Source organism: Bombina bombina, chromosome 9, assembly GCF_027579735.1.
Source record: "Bombina bombina isolate aBomBom1 chromosome 9, aBomBom1.pri, whole genome shotgun sequence".
Taxonomy (NCBI): domain Eukaryota; kingdom Metazoa; phylum Chordata; class Amphibia; order Anura; family Bombinatoridae; genus Bombina; species Bombina bombina.
Genome location: NC_069507.1, coordinates 141,219,561 through 141,239,144, shown reverse-complemented (window position 1 = coordinate 141,239,144; position 19,584 = coordinate 141,219,561). Strand labels below are relative to the sequence as shown.

The following is a 19,584-nucleotide window of genomic DNA, read 5'->3' as shown; positions in this document are numbered from 1 at the left end:
AACCGCAGAAATTAGACAGGAGCTGGATTCCGCCCAAACAAGTATTCGAGATACTTCTTTCATAGCCAGAGGACTGTGAGTCCCTCCTTGATGATTGACATATGCCACGGTTGTGACATTGTCCGTCTGAAAACAAATGAATGACTCTCTCTTTAGAAGAGGCCACGACTGAAGAGCTCTGAAAATCAGACGGAGTTCCAAAATGTTGATTGGTAATCTCGCCTCCTGAGATTCCCAAACCCCTTGTGCTGTCAGAGACCCCCATACAGCTCCCCAACCTGTCAGACTTGCATCTGTTGAGATCACAGTCCAGGTCGGAAGAACAAAAGAAGCCCCCTGAACTAAACGATGGTGGTCTGTCCACCACGTCAGAGAGTGTCGTACAATCGGTTTTAAAGATATTAATTGCGATATCTTTGTATAATCCCTGCACCACTGGTTCAGCATACAGAGCTGAAGAGGTCGCATGTGAAAACGAGCAAAGGGGATCGCGTCCGATGCAGCAGTCATAAGACCTAGAATTTCCATACATAAAGCTACCGAAGGGAATGATTGAGACTGAAGGTTTCGACAAGCTGAAACCAATTTCAGACGTCTTTTGTCCGTCAGCGACAGAGTCATGGACACTGAATCTATCTGGAAACCTAAAAAGGTTACCCTTGTCTGAGGAATCAACAAACTCTTTGGTAAACTGATCCTCCAACCATGTTCTCGAAGAAACGATACAAGTTGATTCATATGAGATTCTGCTAAAAGTGAAGACTGAGCAAGTACCAAGATATCGTCCAAATAAGGAAATACCACAATACCCTGTTCTCTGATTACAGATAGAAGGGCACCGAGAACCTTTGTAAAAATCCTTGGAGCTGTTGCTAGGCCAAACGGCAGACCCACAAACTGGTAATGCTTGTCTAGGAAATAGAATCTCAGAAACTGATAGTGATCTGGATGAATCGGAATATGCAGATATGCATCTTGTAAATCTATTGTAGACATATAATGCCCTTGCTGAACAAAAGGCAGAATAGTCCTTATAGTTACCATTTTGAATGTTGGTATCCTTACATAACGATTCAATATTTTTAAATCCAGAACTGGTCTGAAGGAATTCTCCTTCTTTGGTACAATGAAGAGATTTGAGTAAAACCCCAGCCCCTGTTCCAGAACTGGAACTGGCACAATTACTCCAGCCAACTCTAGATCTGAAATACATTTCAGAAATGCTTGAGCCTTCACTGGATTTATTGGGACATGGGAAAGAAAAAAATCTTCTTGCAGGAGGCCTTATCTTGAAGCCTATTCTGTACCCTTGAGAAACAATGTTCTGAATCCAAAGATTGTGAATCGAATTGATCCAAATTTCTTTGAAAAAACGTAATCTGCCCCCTACCAGCTGGGCTGGAATGAGGGCCGCACCTTCATGTGGACTTGGGAGCTGGCTTTGTCTTTCTAAAGGGCTTGGATTTATTCCAGACTGGAGATGGTTTCCAAACTGATACTGTTCCTGTAGGGGAAGGATCAGGCTTTCATTCCTTATTATGACGAAAGGAACGAAAACGATTAGCGGACCTAAATTTACCTTTAGATTTTTTATCCTGTGGTAAAAAAGTTCCTTTCCCCCCAGTAACAGTTGAAATAATAGAATCCAACTGTGAACCAAACAATTTATTACCTTGGAAAGAAAGGGAAAGCAAAGTTGACTTAGAAGACATATCAGCATTCCAAGTTTTAAGCCATAAAGCTCTTCTAGCTAAAATAGCTAAAGACATATACCTGACATCAACCCTAATGATATCAAAGATGGCATCACAAATAAAGTTATTAGCATGTTGAAGAAGATTAACAATGCTATGAGTATTATGATCTGTTACTTGTTGTGCTAAGCTTCTAACCAGAAAGTTGAAGCTGCAGCAACATCCGCCAAAGATATAGCAGGTCTAAGAAGATTACCTGAACATAAGTAAGCTTTTCTTAGAAAGGATTCAATTTTCCTATCTAAAGGATCCTTAAAGGAAGTACTATCTGCCGTAGGAATAGTAGTACGTTTAGCAAGAGTAGAGATAGCCCCATCAACCTTAGGGATTTTGTCCCAAAACTCTAATTTGTCAGATGGCACAGGATATAATTGCTTAAACCGTTTAGAAGGAGTAAATGAATTACCCAAATTATTCCATTCCCTGGAGATTACTTCAGAAATAGCATCAGGGACGGGAAAAACCTCCGGAATAACTACAGGGGGTTTAAAAACCGTATTCAAACGTTTAGATTTAGTATCAAGAGGACCAGACTCCTCTATTTCTAATGCAATTGAGACTTCTTTAAGTAAAGAACGAATAAATTCCATTTTAAATAAATAAGAAGATTTATCAGTATCAATCTTTGAAACAGAACCCTCTGAACCAGAAAAATCAGTATCAGAAACAGAATCAGAATGATGATGTTCGTTTAAAAAGTCATCTGAAACATGAGAAGTTTTAAAAGACCTTTTACGTTTACTGGAAGGAGGAATAACAGACATAGCCTTCTTAATAGATTTAGAAACAAAATCTCTTATGTTAACAGGAACACCCTGAATATTAGATGTTGATGGAACAGCAACAGGTAATGGAACATTACTAAAGGAAATAATATCTGCATTAGAAAGTTTGTCATGACATTCATCACAAACAACAGCCGGAGAAACAGTTACCACAAGTTTACAACAAATACACTTAACTTTGGTAGATCCAGCATCAGGCAGCGATTTTCCAGAAGTAGCTTCTGATTCAAGGTCAATCTGAGACATCTTGCAATATGTAATAGAAAAAACAACATATAAAGCAAAATTATCAAATTCCTTATATGACAGTTTCAGGAATGGGAAAAAATGCCAATGAACAAGCTTCTAGCAACCAGAAGCAAATAAACAATGAGACTTAAATAATGTGGAGACAATAATGACGGCCATATTTTTTAGTGCCAAAAAAGACGCCCACATTATTTGGCGCCTAAATGCTTTTGGTGCCAAAAATGACGCCACATCCGGCAACGCCAACACTTTTGGCGCAAAAACGTCAAAAAAATGACGCAACTTCCGGCGACAAGTATGACGCCGGAAATGACACAGAAAAGTTTTGCGCCAAAAAAGTCAGCGCCAAGAATGACGCAATAAAATGAAGCATTTTCAGCCCCCGCGAGCCTAACAGCCCACAGGAAAAAAGTCAAATTTTAAGGTAAGAAAAAAATTGGTTTATTCATATGCATTATCCCAAATATGAAACTGACTGTCTGAAATAAGGAACGTTGAACATCCTGAATCAAGGCAAATAAATGTTTAAACACATATATTTAAAACTTTATAAAAAAGTGCCCAACCATAGCTTAGAGTGTCACAAAATAAGACTTACTTACCCCAGGACACTCGTCTACATGTAGTAGAAAGCCAAACCAGTACTGAAACGAGAATCAGTAGAGGTAATGGTATATATAAGAGTATATCGTCGATCTGAAAAGGGAGGTAAGAGATGAATCTCTACGACCGATAACAGAGAACCTATGAAATAGACCCCGTAGAAGGAGATCATTGAATTCAAATAGGCAATACTCTCTTCACATCCCTCTGACATTCACTGCACACTGAGAGGAAAACGGGGCTCCAGCCTGCTGCGAATCGCATATCAACGTAGAAACTTACTTCACCACCTCCATGGGAGGCAAAGTTTGTAAAACTGATTTGTGGGTGTGGTGAGGGGTGTATTTATAGGCATTTTGAGGTTTGGGAAACTTTGCCCCTCCTGGTAGGAATGTATATCCCATACGTCACTAGCTCATGGACTCTTGCTAATTACATGAAAGAAAATAAGATTACACAGGCTTAATAGATGCTTGCAAATACCATAGGAAGTATACAATATTGAAAGTTTAAAAGCACTCTCTGGAGCACATTTGCTCTCGGCCGTTAATGTATGATCCGATTGGTCCGTGTTTCCATAAGGTCAATCTTATTTATGTTTTTCACGTTCATGTGCTTGCACGTAGATTTCACTGCTTTAAAAATCTTTGTTTATGAGTTCAGTAAAGTGAGCCAAGATAACTAGAAATTTCTATATTATGCTTTACATGCCAAACGAGCCAAAATAGAGATTTTGGCAAGTGTGTTTTAATTTGTTTTTTTTTTTTTTTTTTTTTTTTTTTTCTGCTTGAGAGAAAATCTTTCTTATAACTAGTATTTTGTACCTTTCTCTGCATCTTAGTGCACAAAAGTTAGACTTTAAGAGATTTTTCTAAATCCAAAGTGTTAAAGGGACAGTTCACCCAAAAACTTTCTCCCCTTTAAATTATTCCCAATGATCCTTTTTACCTGCTAGAGTGTATTAAATTGGTTGCAAGTAGCTCCTTTACTCATATTTCAGCATTTGAAATAGCTGATTTAGCTTGTGGTTTCCCAACCTATACTGAAAGTTTTGATACTGGCGTATACGCTATTGACAAGCCTAAGTAGACACAGCCAGCAGAAGAAGTCACACCCTCAGTGGGGGGCATGATAGTTAAGTAATAAAATGATAATTTTCCATTGTTCTCTCTATGTATTGAGCTTTGGTGTTCCAGACAAATATAAGATAAGGAAGAAAGTCTGTGTACATAAAAGTGATAACATAATGAGATCTGATATTACCTGAAGCTCAATCCATTGTAATAGGCAGTGGTTTCAAAGCACAAAACCCGCTACTTCAGATACACAAATAAACCTGAAAATGCAATTTCTCAAATATTTTATACTCTGCAGTTGGTATAACAAGCCATTTAAAATACATTTATGGAAAAACAATTTTACAGTGTACTGTCCCTTTAAGTTTTTGATGCAGATCTAAGACAAAAAAAATTACTTTCGTAAGTATACTGAATGAGAAGGATCAACGTTTCTCAATCTTCATCTGTAGAAAATAGCAAGCTCTAGCATAGATGTAGCTAGTACCTTGATCCACATAGGTAGAAAGAGAACTAAAGAATTGGAATAGGTACTCAAATACCATGTCACCACAAATATTAGATAAATATATATTTCTATATTTTTTTTCTATTAGTGCCTGACAAATAAAAAAAATAAAAAAGCAAAAAGGTAGCCATTATTTGTAAATATATATTTTATTAATATTAAACATCAAAAGAAAATTGTGTATACAGAATGTTTTTTTAATTTAAGCCAAAATCACAAAAAACAACTGAAATAACAGATCAGTAATTTAAAATTCACTTTTGGCTTATATGCACAGTTAATCAAGTTTTCAAATTATTAGAGTAATATGCACATAGTTGAGGAACATTTTTTTTTTGCTTACTAATCTGTGAGTCACTAACAGTGATATAATTTCAAATAATTATGATAGCCACTAAACGCTCACATGTACGTTAGCAAAGAACATACATTTGTCCTTTCTCTTGCTATCAGTACAGTACAAAGCTCATGCAGTGTAATTTTTTTCCAGAGATAGTGAGACTTGCAATGCATTACAAAGCAATAGTGTTCTAGAAAATAAAAAAAACTAAAATAATTCATACGGACGACATAGCACACCCATTGTAATGTTTGCAGTTGAAGCGTCCACTAGAATAAGGAGTCACTAGACACTGAAATCATAACAGATGTACGATTATAAGTAAAAAAAAAAAAAAATATTAATTCTTCTTCTGCCCCCACACTATGACAGCTTTATACAGGTCGTCCAATACTAGAAGCTGGTGTATATTTTCAGATGTAGTAGTTATAGGTTTTTCCTCCCATATAAGTCTTCCTATTGCTATGCTAGGTCAGAACTTTTGCCTGACCGTATATATACATTTTCACATTTGGCAGCAATCTGTACTGAAAAATAAAACAAATTAAAAATCCCCTATTTGTATTCTCAAATTTGAAAACCTTGTGCAAGATTTTAATATACAGAACTATGTTTTGGGGGAAATATTATATATAATGTAAATAAAATGCTCCAAAGAACACGGGTAATAAGGAAGTGTCTAAAAACAATGACATAAATCACATTCTGAGGTTCAGTTTACTTCCAGGCTTTATCCCTGCAATACGAAAGTGCTTTATTAAGTTTTGTACGAAACAAAAACTAGTGGGCGGCAGCCTTTTTTTTTTTTTTTTTTAATTCCCAGGACTTTGAGAATGCGAGGAAATAAACACAACGTAGTGGAACCTTGCAAATGAGATAGCGCGACAGTCAGAAATGCGCCATGCTTAGGCTTCTTCAGGATCTGGGTTATTCAGAATTTTTCTGTGCGCTTGGCGTAAGTACTGTTGCTGTTTAAAGTAAACCTTGAAAGCTCCTTTTATGGCAACAAACGCAATTCCACCCTGAAAATACAAACAAAATCAAATCACATTTTAGTTGAAGTATCATTTTGTTTAAGCCTTTATAATGATTCAAACAGGAATTGCAAGCTAGACATATGTTTTAAAAGAAACATCAAAGACACTAACAATGTAATCATCTTTCAAAATATACTTACCTGCTCTGAGATATTTTAATTTGCCTATTTTCTGAAAGGATTACAGACCCTGTCTTTTCCACTGCTACCCATTCCTATTAAAGGGACAGTCTAGGCCAACATAAACTTTCATGATTCAGATAGGGCATGTCATTTTAAACAAATTTCCTATTTACTTTTATCACCAATTTTGCTTTGTTCTCTTGGTATTCTTATTTGAAAGCTTAAACTAGGAGGTTCATATGCTAATTTCTTAGACCTTGAAGGCTACCTCTTTTCAGAATGCATTTTAACAGTTTTTCACCACTAGAGGGTGTTAGTTCATATATTTCATATAGATAACACTGTGCTCGTGCACGTGAAGTTATCTGGGAGCAGGCACTGATTGGCTAAACTGCAAGTCTGTCAAAAGAACTGAAATAAAGGGGCAGTTTGCAGAGGCTTAGATACAAGATATTCACAGAAGTTAAAAGTATATTATTATAACTGTGTTGGTTATGCAAAACTGGGGAATGGGTAAAGGGATTATCAATCTTTTAAAACTATAAAAATTCTGGTGTAGACTGTCCCTTTAATTACAGTCACTAACTTTAGATATGCTATGAGAATGAATGCAGTCAAATGGAAGTAAATCAGGAGAACACTGATTTAGGAGGCAGTGGAAAGTGTCAGAGGCACTTTCAGAAGAAGCAAAGAATTCAATTTCAGAGGAGATATATGTTTAAAGGGCTAATATAGTTAAGAAAAATTGCACGTTATAATTTGTTAAGAGCATGCCATTTTATCAGTAGCAACCCTGCAATGCTATGCATTTAACTCCCACAATGGGGTTAAACACATAGTTAAAGTACTGCTCGGGCTCCGCAGTGAACTGCTGGTCCAGAGTGTGTGATTCTCCACATCACATGTATATATGTTTCCTTATTCATTTTAAACACTCTACAACTGACTTAAAGGGACATTAAACACTTTGAGATTGTAATCTAAAATGATAAATCGTATAAATATTTAAAAAAAAGTATGCAATATACTTTCATTATTTATTTCGTTTCCTTTTCCTGTAATTAACTTTTCAGTTCCTGTTAGAAATGGAAGTGCTGCACACTCTAGTGACCTATTTAGACCTGTCTTCTAATTGGCCACAGAAGAGAAGGTAACTTAAGTTACAACATTCTTTTATAGACACTTATTTTGTCAATATTTAAACAGCTAATGAAAAAAACAAATTATGCTTACCTGATAATTTCATTTCCATCGTGGGGAGGAGAGTCCACTGCTTCATTCATTACTATTGGGAATTAAGAACCTGGCCACCAGGAGGAGGCACCCCTCCCACTCCCCTCATCCCCCATTCATTCTGCTGAGGGAACAAGGAACAGTAGGAGAAATATCAGGGTATAAATGGTGCCAGAAGATAAATTAAATTTAGGTCCGTCCATCGGAGATACGGGGGGAGCCGTGGACTCTCCTCCCCACGATGGAAAGGAAATTATCAGGTAAGCATAATTTATGTTTTCCATCTAAAGGGGAGGAGAGTCCACGACTTAATTCATTACTATTGAGAACATATACCCAAGCTCTAGAGGACACTGAATGAAACCGGGAGGGTAAAAGGCGTACCCTAATCTGAGGGCACCACAGCCTGTAGAACCTTTCTCCCAAAAGCCGCTTCCACAGAAGCAAAAACGTAATTTTTTTTAAAACCTTGTAAAAGTATGTAAGGAAGACCAAGTAGCCGCCCTACAAAGCTGCTCCATAGAAGCCTCATTTTTTAAGGCCCAAGACGAAGCCACCGCTCTAGTGGAATGAGCCGTGATCCTCTGAGGAGACTTATGTCCCGCTATCTCATAAGCCAAACGGATCAAACTCCTCAGCCAAAAAAAGACAAAGAAGTAGCAGAAGCCCTCTGACCCCTACGCTTCCCTGAATACACGACAAAAAGAGATGTAGATTGCCTGAAGTCATTTGTAGCCTGAAGATAGAATTTCAGGGCGCACGGACCACATCTAGATTATGACATAACCGCTCCTTCCAAGAAGAAGGGTTAGGACACAGAGAAGGAACAACTATTTCCTGATTAATGTTACGATTGGACACAACCTTAGGAAGAAACCTCAAGCCAGTGCGAAGAACAGCCTTATCTGTATGAAAAAACAGATAGATAAGGGGGCCCATGTTGCAAGGCCACCAGTTCAGATACTATGCGAGCTGATGCAATGGCCAACAGGAACAGAACCTTCCAGAACAGAACCTTAATGTCAAGAGAATGCATAGGCTCAAACGGAACCTGCTACAAAACCCTAAGGACCAAGTTTAAGCTCCATGGGGGAGCAGACTGCCTAAAGACAGGCCTGATTTGAGACAGAGCCTGAACAAAGGATTGAATGTCAGGGAGCTCAGCGAGTCTCCTATGCAACAAAACAAATAGTGCCGAAATCTGTCCCTTTAGGGAACTAGCGGCAAGACCCTTCTCTAAACCCTCTTGAAGAAAAGACAGAATTCTGGAAACTCTCACCTTGTGCCAAGGGTATCCATGTTTCTCACACCAGGCCAAGTAAGTCCTCCACACCATATGGTAGATGCGCAGAGTGACTGGCTTTCTTGCCTGAACTAGAGTATTAATCACACTTTCAGAAAGACCTCTCATGGCTAGGACTAAGCGTTCAATCTCCACGCAGTCAGCCTCAGAGAATCGAGATTTTGATGTTGGAAAGGACCCTGTTCCAGAAGATCCCTGCAACAGGGTAACCTCCAAAGCGGAGAGGATGACATCCCCACCAGATCCGCAAACCACATCCTCCGCTGCCACGAAGGAGCAATCAGAATGGTCGACGCTCTCTCCTGCTTTATGCGTGCCACTATATGAGGAAGAAGTGGTAAGGGAGGAAAAAAACATAATTTATCTAAGAACTTACCTGATAAATTCATTTATTTCATGAAGACAAACCCTTATCCAAACCATCCATGAGCTAGTGACGTATGGGATATACAATCCTACCAGGAGGGGCAAAGTTTCCCAAACCTCAAAATGCCTATAAATACACCCCTCACCACACGCACAATTCAGCTTAACGAATAGCCAAGTAGTGGGGTGATAAAGAAAGGAGTAAAAAGCAACAACAAAGGAATTTGGAAACAATTGTGCTTTATACAAAAAAAAATATAATAACCACCATAAAAAGGGTGGGCCTCATGGACTCTTGCCAATATGAAAGAAATGAATTTATCAGGTAAGTTCTTACATAAATTATGTTTTCTTTCATGTAATTGGCAAGAGTCCATGAGCTAGTGACGTATGGGATAGCAATACCCAAGATGTGGAACTCCACGCAAGAGTCACTAGAGAGGGAGGGATAAAATAAAAACAGCCATTTTTCTCTGAAAAAAATTAATCCACAAACCCAAATATAAGTTTATTCTCATGAATGAAAGGAAAAACTTAAAATATAAGCAGAAGAATCAAACTGAAACAGCTGCCTGAAGAACTTTTCTACCAAAAACTGCTTCCGAAGAGGCGAATACATAAAAACTGTAGAATTTAGTAAATGTGTGCAAAGAAGACCAAGTTGCTGCTTTGCAAATCTGAACAACTGAATCTTCATTCTTAAAAGCCCACGAAGTGGAGACTGATCTAGTAGAATGAGCAGTAATTCTCTGAGGCGGGGCTTGACCCGACTCCAAATAAGCTTGATAAATCAAACGCTTTAGCTACAATGCCAAGGAAACGGCAGAAGCCTTCTGACCTTTCCTAGAACCAGAAAAGATAACAAATAGACTAGAAGTCTTCCTGAAATCTTTAGTAGCTTCAACATAATATTTCAAAGCTCTTACCACATCCAAAGAATGTAAGGATCTCTCCAAAGTACTCTTAGGATTAGGACACAAGGAAGGGACAACATATGTTTTTAGAATTCACAACCTTAGGTAAGAATTGAAATGAAGTCTGCAAAACTGCCTTATCCTGATGAAAAATCAGAAAAGGAGATTCACAAGAAAGAGCAGATAATTCAGAAACTCTTCTAGCAGAAGAGATGGCCAAAAGGAACAACACTCTCGAAGAAGGTAGTTTAATGTCCAAAGAATGCATAGGCTCAAATGGAGGAGCCTGTAAAGCCTTCAAAACCAAATTAAAACTCCAAGGAGGAGAGATTGATTTAATGACAGGCTTGATACGAACCAAAGCCTGTACAAAACAGTGAATATCAGGAAGCTTAGCAATCTTTCTGTGAAATAAGACAGAAAGAGCAGAAATTTGTCCCTTCAAGGAACTTGCAGACAAACCCTTATCCAAACCATCCTGAAGAAACTGTAAAATTCTAGAAATTCTAAAAGAATGCTAAGAGAATTTATGAAAAGAACACCATGAAATATAAGTCTTCCAAACTCGATAATACATCTTTCTAAAAACAGATTTATGAGCCTGTAACATAGAATTAATCAATGAGTCAGAGAAACCTCTATGACTAAGCACTAGGCGTTCAATTTCCATACCTTCAAATTTAATGATTTGAGATCCTGATGGATAAACAGACCTTGAGATAGAAGGTCCGGCCTTAATGGAAGTGGCCAAGGCCTTAATGGAAGTGGCCAAGGTTGGCAACTGCACATTCGAACAAGATCTGTATAGTAAAACCTGTGAGACCATGCTGGAGCTACCAGCAACACAAACGATTGTTTCAAGATGATTTTGGAGATCACTCTTGGAAGAAGAACTAGAGGCGGGAAAATATAAGCAGGTTGGTAACACCAAGGAAGTGTCAACGCATCCACTGATTCCGCCTGACGATCCCTGGACGTGGACAGGTACCTTCTTGTTTAGATGAGAAGCCATCAGATCTATTTCTGGAAGACCCCACATCTGAACAATCTGAGAAAACACATCTGGATGGAGGGACCACTCCCCCGTATTTAAACTCTGACGGCTGACATAATCCGCTTCCCAATTGTCTAGGGGACTGAGTCCCACCGTGATTATTGACATATGCCACAGTTGTGATATTGTCTGTCTGAAAACAAATGAATGGTTCTCTCCTCAATAGAGGCCAAATCTGAAGAGGTCTGAAAATTGCACGGAGTTCCAAAACATTGATTGGTAATCTCGCCTCTTGAGATTTCCAAACCCCTTGTGCTATCAGACACACACAGCTCCCCAACCTGAAATACTCGCATCTGTTGTGATCACAGTCCAGGTTGGACGAACAAAAGAGGCCCCTAGAACTATACGATGGTGATCTAACCACCAAGTCAGAGAGAGTCGAACATTGGGATTTAAGGATATTAATTGTGATATCCTTGTATAATCCCTGAACCATTGATTCACCATACATAGCTGGAGAGGTCTCATATGAAAACGAGCAAAGGGGATCGCGTCCGATGCTGCAGTCATGAGACCTAAAACTTCCATGCACATAGCTACTGAAGGGAATGATTGAGACTGAAGGTTCAGACAAGATGAAACCAATTTTAATAGTCTCTCTTGTCTGTTAGAGACAGAGTCATGGACACTGAATCTATCTGGAAACATAAAAAGGTGACCCTTGTCTGAGGAATCAAGGAACCTTTTGGTAAATTGATCCTCCAACCATGTCTTTGAAGAAACACCACTAGTTGATTCGTGTGAGATTCAAAATTTTTAGATCCAGAACTGGTCTGAATGAATTTTCTTTCTTTGGGACAATGAATAGATTTGAATAAAACCCCAGACCCTGTTCCCGAAACGGAACTGGCATGATTACCCCTGAAAGCTCCAGGTCTGAAAAACACTTCAGGAAAGCCTGAGCCTTTACTGGATTTGCTGGGATGCGTGAGAGAAAATATCTTCCCACAGGAGGTCTTACTCTGAATCCTATTCGATACCCCTGAGAGACAATACTCAGAATCCATTGATTTTGGACAGAATTTGTCCAAACATCCTTGAAAAATCTTAATCTGCCCCCCACCAGCTGAGCTGGAATGAGGGCCGCACCTTCATGCGGACTTGGGGGCTGACTTTGGTTTCTTAAACGGCTTGGATTTATTACAATTTGAAGGTTTCCAATTGGAAACAGATTCCTTGGGGGAAGGATTAGGTTTCTGTTCCTTAATTTGTTGAAAGGAATGAAAACGATTAGAAGATTTAGATTTACCCTTAGGTCTTTTATCCTGAGGCAAAAAAACTCCCTTCCCCCAGTGACAGTTGAAATAATCGAATCCAACTGAGAACCAAATTATTTATTACCTTGGAAAGAAAGAGATAGCAATCTGGACTTAGAAGTCATGCCAGCATTCCAAGATTAAAGCCACAAAGCTCTTCTAGCTAAAATAGCTAAAGACATAGATTTAACATCAATTTTGATGATATCAAAACTGGCATCACAAATAAAATGATTAGCATGTTGAAGCAAGCGAACAATGCTAGACAAATCAGAATCAATTTCTTGTTGCGCTAAATTTTCCAACCAAAATGTTTATGCAGCTGCAACATCAGCCAAAGAAATTGCAGACCTGAGAAGATGACCAGAAAATAAATAGGCTTTCCTTAGATAAGATTTAAGTTTCCTATCTTCCATAGGAATAGTAGTACGTTTAGCAAAAGTAGAGATAGCCCCATAAACTTTGGGGATCTTTTCCCAAAACTCCAATGTAACTGCTGGCAAAGGATACCATTTTTTAAACCTTGAAGAAGGAATAAAAGAAGTACCAGGCCTATTCCATTCCTTAGAAATCATATCAGGAATAGAATCAGGAACTGGAAACACCTCTGGAGTAACCACAGGAGGTTTATAAACAGAATTTAAACAACTACTAGTCTTAATAACAAGAGGACAAGTTTTCCTCAATATCCAATGTAATCAACATCAATGTAATCAACAGTAGATTTGTCAGTGTCAATATCTGAGGAAGGATCTTCTGAATCAGATAGATCCTCATCAGAGGAGAATAATTCAGTATGTTGTTGGTCATACGAAATTTCATCAACTTTATGAGAAGTTTTAAAAGACCTTTTACGTTTATTAGAAGGTGGAATGGCAGACAAAGCCTTCTGAATAGAATCAGCAATACAATCTTTTAAATTCACAGGTATATCTTGTACATTAGATGTTGAAGGAATAGCAACAGGCAATGCACTATTACTGATGGACACATTCTCTGCATGCAAAAGCTTATGACAACTATTACAAACCACAGCTGGAGAAATAATCTCCACAAGTTTACAACAAAGCACTTAGCTTTGGTAGAACTGTTATCAGGCAGCAGGGTTCAAACAGTGATTTCTGAGACAGGATCAGATTGAGACATCTTGCAAATGTAAGAGAAAAAACAACATATAAAGCAAAATTATCAATTTCCTTATATGGCAGTTTCAGGAATGGGGAAAAAATGCTAACAGCATAGCCCTCTGATAGAGAAAAAAGGCAATAGGCATATAGGAATGGGGTTTTACGTAATAAAAATATTTGGTGCTAAGTATGACGCACAACACAAACAGAATTTTTTTTGGCGCTAACAACATTCGAAAATGACACACTCGCGTCATCAAAGACGCAACCTTGTGAAAGGACTCTGCGTCGACTAAGACGCCAGAAATTACGAATTTGCGTCATCGAACGTAACTCGTGCCAAAAAAACATAATTTATGCTTACCTGATAAATTTATTTCTCTTGTAGTGTGTTCAGTCCACGGGTCATCCATTACTTATGGGATATATTCTCCTTCCCAACAGGAAGTTGCAAGAGGATCACCCAAGCAGAGCTGCTATATAGCTCCTCCCCTCACATGTCATATCCAGTCATTCGACCAAAACAAGACGAGAAAGGAGAAACTATAAGGTGCAGTGGTGACTGGAGTAATAATTTTAAAATTTAGAACCTGCCTGAAAAAGACAGGGCGGGCCGTGGACTGAACACACTACAAGAGAAATAAATTTATCAGGTAAGCATAAATTATGTTTTCTCTTGTTAAGTGTGTTCAGTCCACGGGTCATCCATTACTTATGGGATACCAATACCAAAGCTAAGTACACGGATGATGGGAGGGACAAGGCAGGAACATTAAACAGAAGGAACCATTGCCTGTAGAACCTTTCTCCCAAAACCAGCCTCCGAAGAAGCGAAAGTGTCAAATCTGTAAAATTTGGAAAAAGTATGAAGTGAAGACCAAGTTGCAGCCTTGCAAATCTGTTCAACAGAAGCCCAGGTGGAAGCCACAGCTCTGGTGGAATGAGCTGTAATTCTTTCAGGAGGCTGCTGTCCAGCAGTCTCATAGGCTAAACGTATTATGCTACGGAGCCAAAAAGAGAGAGGTAGCCGAAGCCTTTTGACCTCTCCTCTGTCCAGAGTAAACGACAAACAGAGAAGAAGTTTGTCTAAAATCTTTAGTTGCCTGTAAGTAGAACTTCAGAGCACGGACCACGTCTAGATTATGCAAAAGACGTTCCTTCTTTGAAGAAGGATTAGGACATAATGATGGAACAACAATCTCTTGATTGATATTCCTGTTAGAAACAACCTTAGGTAAAAACCCAGGTTTAGTACGCAGAACTACCTTGTCTGAATGAAAGATCAGATAAGGAGAATCACAATGTAAGGCAGATAACTCAGAGACTCTTCGAGCCGAGGAAATAGCCATCAAAAACAAAACTTTCCAAGATAAAAGCTTAATATCAATGGAATGAAGGGGTTCAAACGGAACACCCTGAAGAACTTTAAGAACCAAGTTTAAGCTCCACGGAGGAGCAACAGCTTTAAACACAGGCTTAATTCTAGCCAAAGCCTGACAAAAGGCCTGGACGTCTGGATGCTCTGCCAGACGTTTGTGTAAAAGAATAGACAGAGCTGAAATCTGTCCCTTTAGCGAACTAGCGGATAAACCCTTTTCTAAACCCTCTTGTAGAAAAGCTAATATCCTAGGAATCCTAACCTTACTCCATGAGTAACTCTTGGATTCGCACCAATATAAATATTTACGCCATATCTTATGGTAAATTTTTCTTGTCACAGGTTTCCGAGCCTGTATTAATGTATCAATAACCGAATCCGAAAACCCACGCTTTGATAGAATCAAGCGTTCAATTTCCAGGCAGTCAGCCTCAGAGAAATCAGGTTTGGATGGTTGAAAGGACCCTGAATTAGAAGGTCCTGCCTCAGAGGAAGAGACCATGGTGGACAGGACGACATGTCCACTAGGTCTGCATACCAGGTCCTGCGTGGCCACGCAGGCGCAATCAGAATTACCGATGCCCTCTCCTGTTTGATCCTGGCAATCAGCCGAGGTAGCAACGGAAATGGTGGAAACACATAAGCTATGTTGAAAACCCAAGGGGCTGCAAATGCATCTACCAGCACCGCTCCCGGGTCCCTGGACCTGGATCCGTAACAAGGAAGCTTCGCGTTCTGGCGAGATGCCATGAGATCCAGATCCGGTTTGCCCCAACGATGAATCAGTTGAGCAAATACCTCCGGGTGAAGTTCCCACTCTCCCGGATGAAAAGTCTGGCGACTTAGGAAATCCGCCTCCCAGTTCTCTACGCCTGGGATGTGAATCGCTGACAGGTGGCAAGAGTGAGACTCTGCCCAGCGAATTATCTTCAAAACTTCCAACATCGCTAGGGAACTCCTGGTTCCCCCTTGATGATTGATGTAAGCCACAGTCGTGATATTGTCCGACTGAAATCTGATGAACCTCAGCTTTGCTAACTGAGGCCAAGCTAGAAGAGCATTGAATATTGCTCTTAATTCTAGAATGTTTATTGGGAGGAGTTTCATGATCCCTGAGCCTTCAGGCAATTCCAGACTGCTCCCCAGCCTAGAAGGCTGGCATCCGTTGTTACAATCGTCCAATCTGGCCTGCGAAAGGTCATTCCTTTGGACAGATGAACCGGTGACAACCACCAGAGAAGCGAATCTCTGGTCTCCTGGTCTAGATTTAGCAAAGGGGACAGATCTGAGTAATCCCCGTTCCATTGACTGAGCATGCATAGTTGCAGCGGTCTGAGATGCAGGCGCGCAAATGGCACTATGTCCATTTCTGCGACCATTAAGCTGAGCTACTGATGGGCTTGGAATGGAATGAAGGACACGGCAAGCATTGAGAATCTTTGATAACCTGGACTCCGTCAGGTAAATCTTCATCTCTACAGAATCTATAAGAGTCCCTAGAAAAGGAACCCTTGTGAGTGGTAACAGAGAACTCTTTTCCACGTTCACTTTCCACCCATGCGACCTCAGAAATGCTAGAACTATCTCTGTATGAGACTTTGCATTCTGAAAACTTGACGCTTGTATCAGAATGTCGTCTAGGTACGGAGCCACTGCTATGCCTTGTGGTCTTAGTACCGCCAGAAGTGAGCCCAGAACCTTCGTAAAAATTCTCGGGGCCGTGGCTAACCCGAAGGGAAGAGCCACAAACTGGTAATGCCTGTCTAGAAAGGCAAACCTCAGGTACCGATAATGATCTTTGTGAATCGGTATATGAAGGTAAGCATCCTTTAAGTCCACCGTGGTCATATATTGACCCTCTTGGATCATGGGTAGGATGGTTCCAATGGTTTCCATCTTGAACGATGGTACCCTTAGGAATTTGTTTAAGATCTTTAAGTCCAAGATTGGTCTGAAGGTTCCCTCTTTTTTGGGAACCACAAATAGATTTGAGTAAAATCCTTGTCCCTGTTCCGATCGCGGAACTGAGTGGATCACCCCCATGATTAAGAGGTCTTGTACACATTGTAGAAATGCCTCTCTCTTTACTAGGTTTGTCGATAACCTCGAAAGATGGAACCTCCCTTGTGGAGGAGAGGATTTGAAATCCAGAAGGTATCCCTGAGATATAATCTTTAACGTCCAGGGATCCTGCACATCTCTTGCCCAAGCCTGGGCAAAGAGAGAAAGTCTGCCCCCCACTAAATCCGTCTCTGGATAGGGGGCCCTGACTTCATGCTGTCTTAGGGGCGGGAGTAGGCTTTCTGGCCTGCTTGCCCTTGTTCCATGACTGGTTGCCTTTCCAACCTTGTCTGTAACGAGCAGTAGTTCCTTCCTGTTTTGGAGCGGAGGAAGTCGATGCTGCTCCTGCCTTGAAGTTACGAAAGGCACGAAAATTAGACTGTTTGGCCTTTGGTTTGGCCCTGTCCTGAGGAAGGGCGTGGCCCTTACCTCCCGTAATGTCAGCAATAATTTCCTTCAAGCCGGGCCCGAATAAGGTCTGCCCTTTGAAAGGAATGTTAAGTAGTTTAGACTTGGAAGTTACATCCGCTGACCAGGATTTAAGCCAGAGCGCTCTGCGCGCCTGTATGGCGAATCCGGAATTTTTAGCCGTAAGTTTGGTTAGATGTACTACGGCATCTCAAACAAACGCATTAGCTTGCTTAAGGGTTCTAACTTTGCTCAAGGCCTCATCCAACGGCTCTGTGCGAAACGCCTCTTCCAGAGACTCAAACCAGAATGCCGCTGCAGCCGTGACAGGCGCAATGCATGCAAGAGGCTGCAATATAAAACCCTGTTGAACAAACATTTTCTTAAGATAACCCTCTAATTTTTTATCCATTGGATCTGGGAAAGCACAGCTATCCTCCACCGGGATAGTGGTACGCTTGGCTAACGTAGAAACTACTCCCTCCACCTTAGGGACCGTCTGCCATAAGTCTCGTGTGGTGGCGTCTATAGGGAACATTTTTCTAAATATCGGGGGAGGGGAAAAAGACACACCGGGTCTATCCCACTCCTTACTTATAATTTCTGTAAGTCTTTTTGGTATAGGAAAAACGTCAGTACACACCGGTACCGCATAGTATCTATCCAACCTACACAATTTCTCTGGAATTGCCACCGTGTCGCAATCATTCAGAGCCGCTAATACCTCCCCTAGTAACACACGGAGGTTCTCAAGCTTAAATTTAAAATTTGAAATTTCTGAATCCGGTCTCCCCGGATCAGAACCGTCACCGACAGAATGAAGCTCACCGTCCTCATGTTCTGCAAATTGTGACGCAGTATCAGACATGGCTCTCGTGTCATCAGCGCGCTCTGTCCTTAACCCAGAGCTATCGCGTTTGCCCCTTAATTCGGGCATATTATATAATACTTCTTTCATAACATTAGCCATATCATGTAAAGTGATTTGTAAGGGCCTAGATGTACTAGGTGTCTCAATCCTACGCATCTCCCGAGCGGGAGACGCAGGTACTGACACGTGAGGAGAGTTAGGCGGCATAACTTCCCCCTCGTTGTCTGGTGATAGCTTCTTTATCGGTACGGATTGACTTTTATTCAAAGCAATATCAATACAATTGGTACACATCGTTCTATTGGGCTCCACATTGGCTTTTGAACATGATGAACAAACAGTTTCCTCTGAATCAGACATGTTTAAAACAGACTTAGCAATGAAAAAACTAACAAGCTTGGAAATCACTTTCAATAAGTTTTACAAGCAATATAAAAAACGCTGCAGCGCTTCAAAAATACAGATATAATTAAACAATTCTTAACAAGAAGTGTATTATTAGCAGAGGATTGCACCCATTAGCAAAAGGATGATTAACCCCTCGATACCCAAAACGGATAAAACAGATATCAATTAAGATTTAACGCTTTTAATCACAGTCAGCACACTGTCACAGATCTGCTGTGACTGATTACCTCCCTCACAAATGAAATGTGCAGACCCCTGAGCTCTCTAGAGACGTCCTGGATCAAGGAGGAAGAAGCAGAAAGACTGTGCAATAATTTTAACTGCGCAACAAGGCGCTAAAACAAGGGCCCTCCCACTCCAATCACAACAGTGGGAGCCCTGATATAACGGTTTCCATGCAGAAAAATATGTTAGCCAAGTGGAAAAAATCATGCCCAAAGCGATTTATCACCAAAGTACCTCACAAAAACGAATAACATGCCAGTAAACGTTTTATTAAAAAACAACATTTTTAAATGTCATGCAAAGCTATCACTAAGCCTGCTACCAGTCGCTACCACTGCAGAGAAGGCTTAAGTATTATTTCAGTGTTAACAGTATTTTCTCAGTCAAATTCTAGTCCCTAGAATATAACTCGACTGCGCATACATTTATCAGCCTGATACCAGTTGCTACTACTGCATTGAAGGCTGTACTTACATCATACGGTAACAGCAGTATTTTCTTAG

The 19,584-nt window shown here is 40.1% G+C and overlaps 1 protein-coding gene across 2 annotated transcripts in view; it reads right to left on the bottom strand.

Annotated features, from left to right (window-relative positions):
* Positions 1–5,105: 5,105 nt before the first annotated feature.
* The window catches only part of MARCHF5 (membrane associated ring-CH-type finger 5), a 438,857-nt gene continuing 424,378 nt past the window's right edge, over positions 5,106–19,584 (bottom strand). For both annotated transcript variants that reach the window (XM_053692413.1, XM_053692414.1), the window contains exon 6: positions 5,106–6,337. In XM_053692413.1, the coding sequence (XP_053548388.1) occupies positions 6,221–6,337 (117 nt within the window). In that variant the 3' untranslated portion in view covers positions 5,106–6,220. The remainder of the gene's footprint in view (positions 6,338–19,584) is intronic.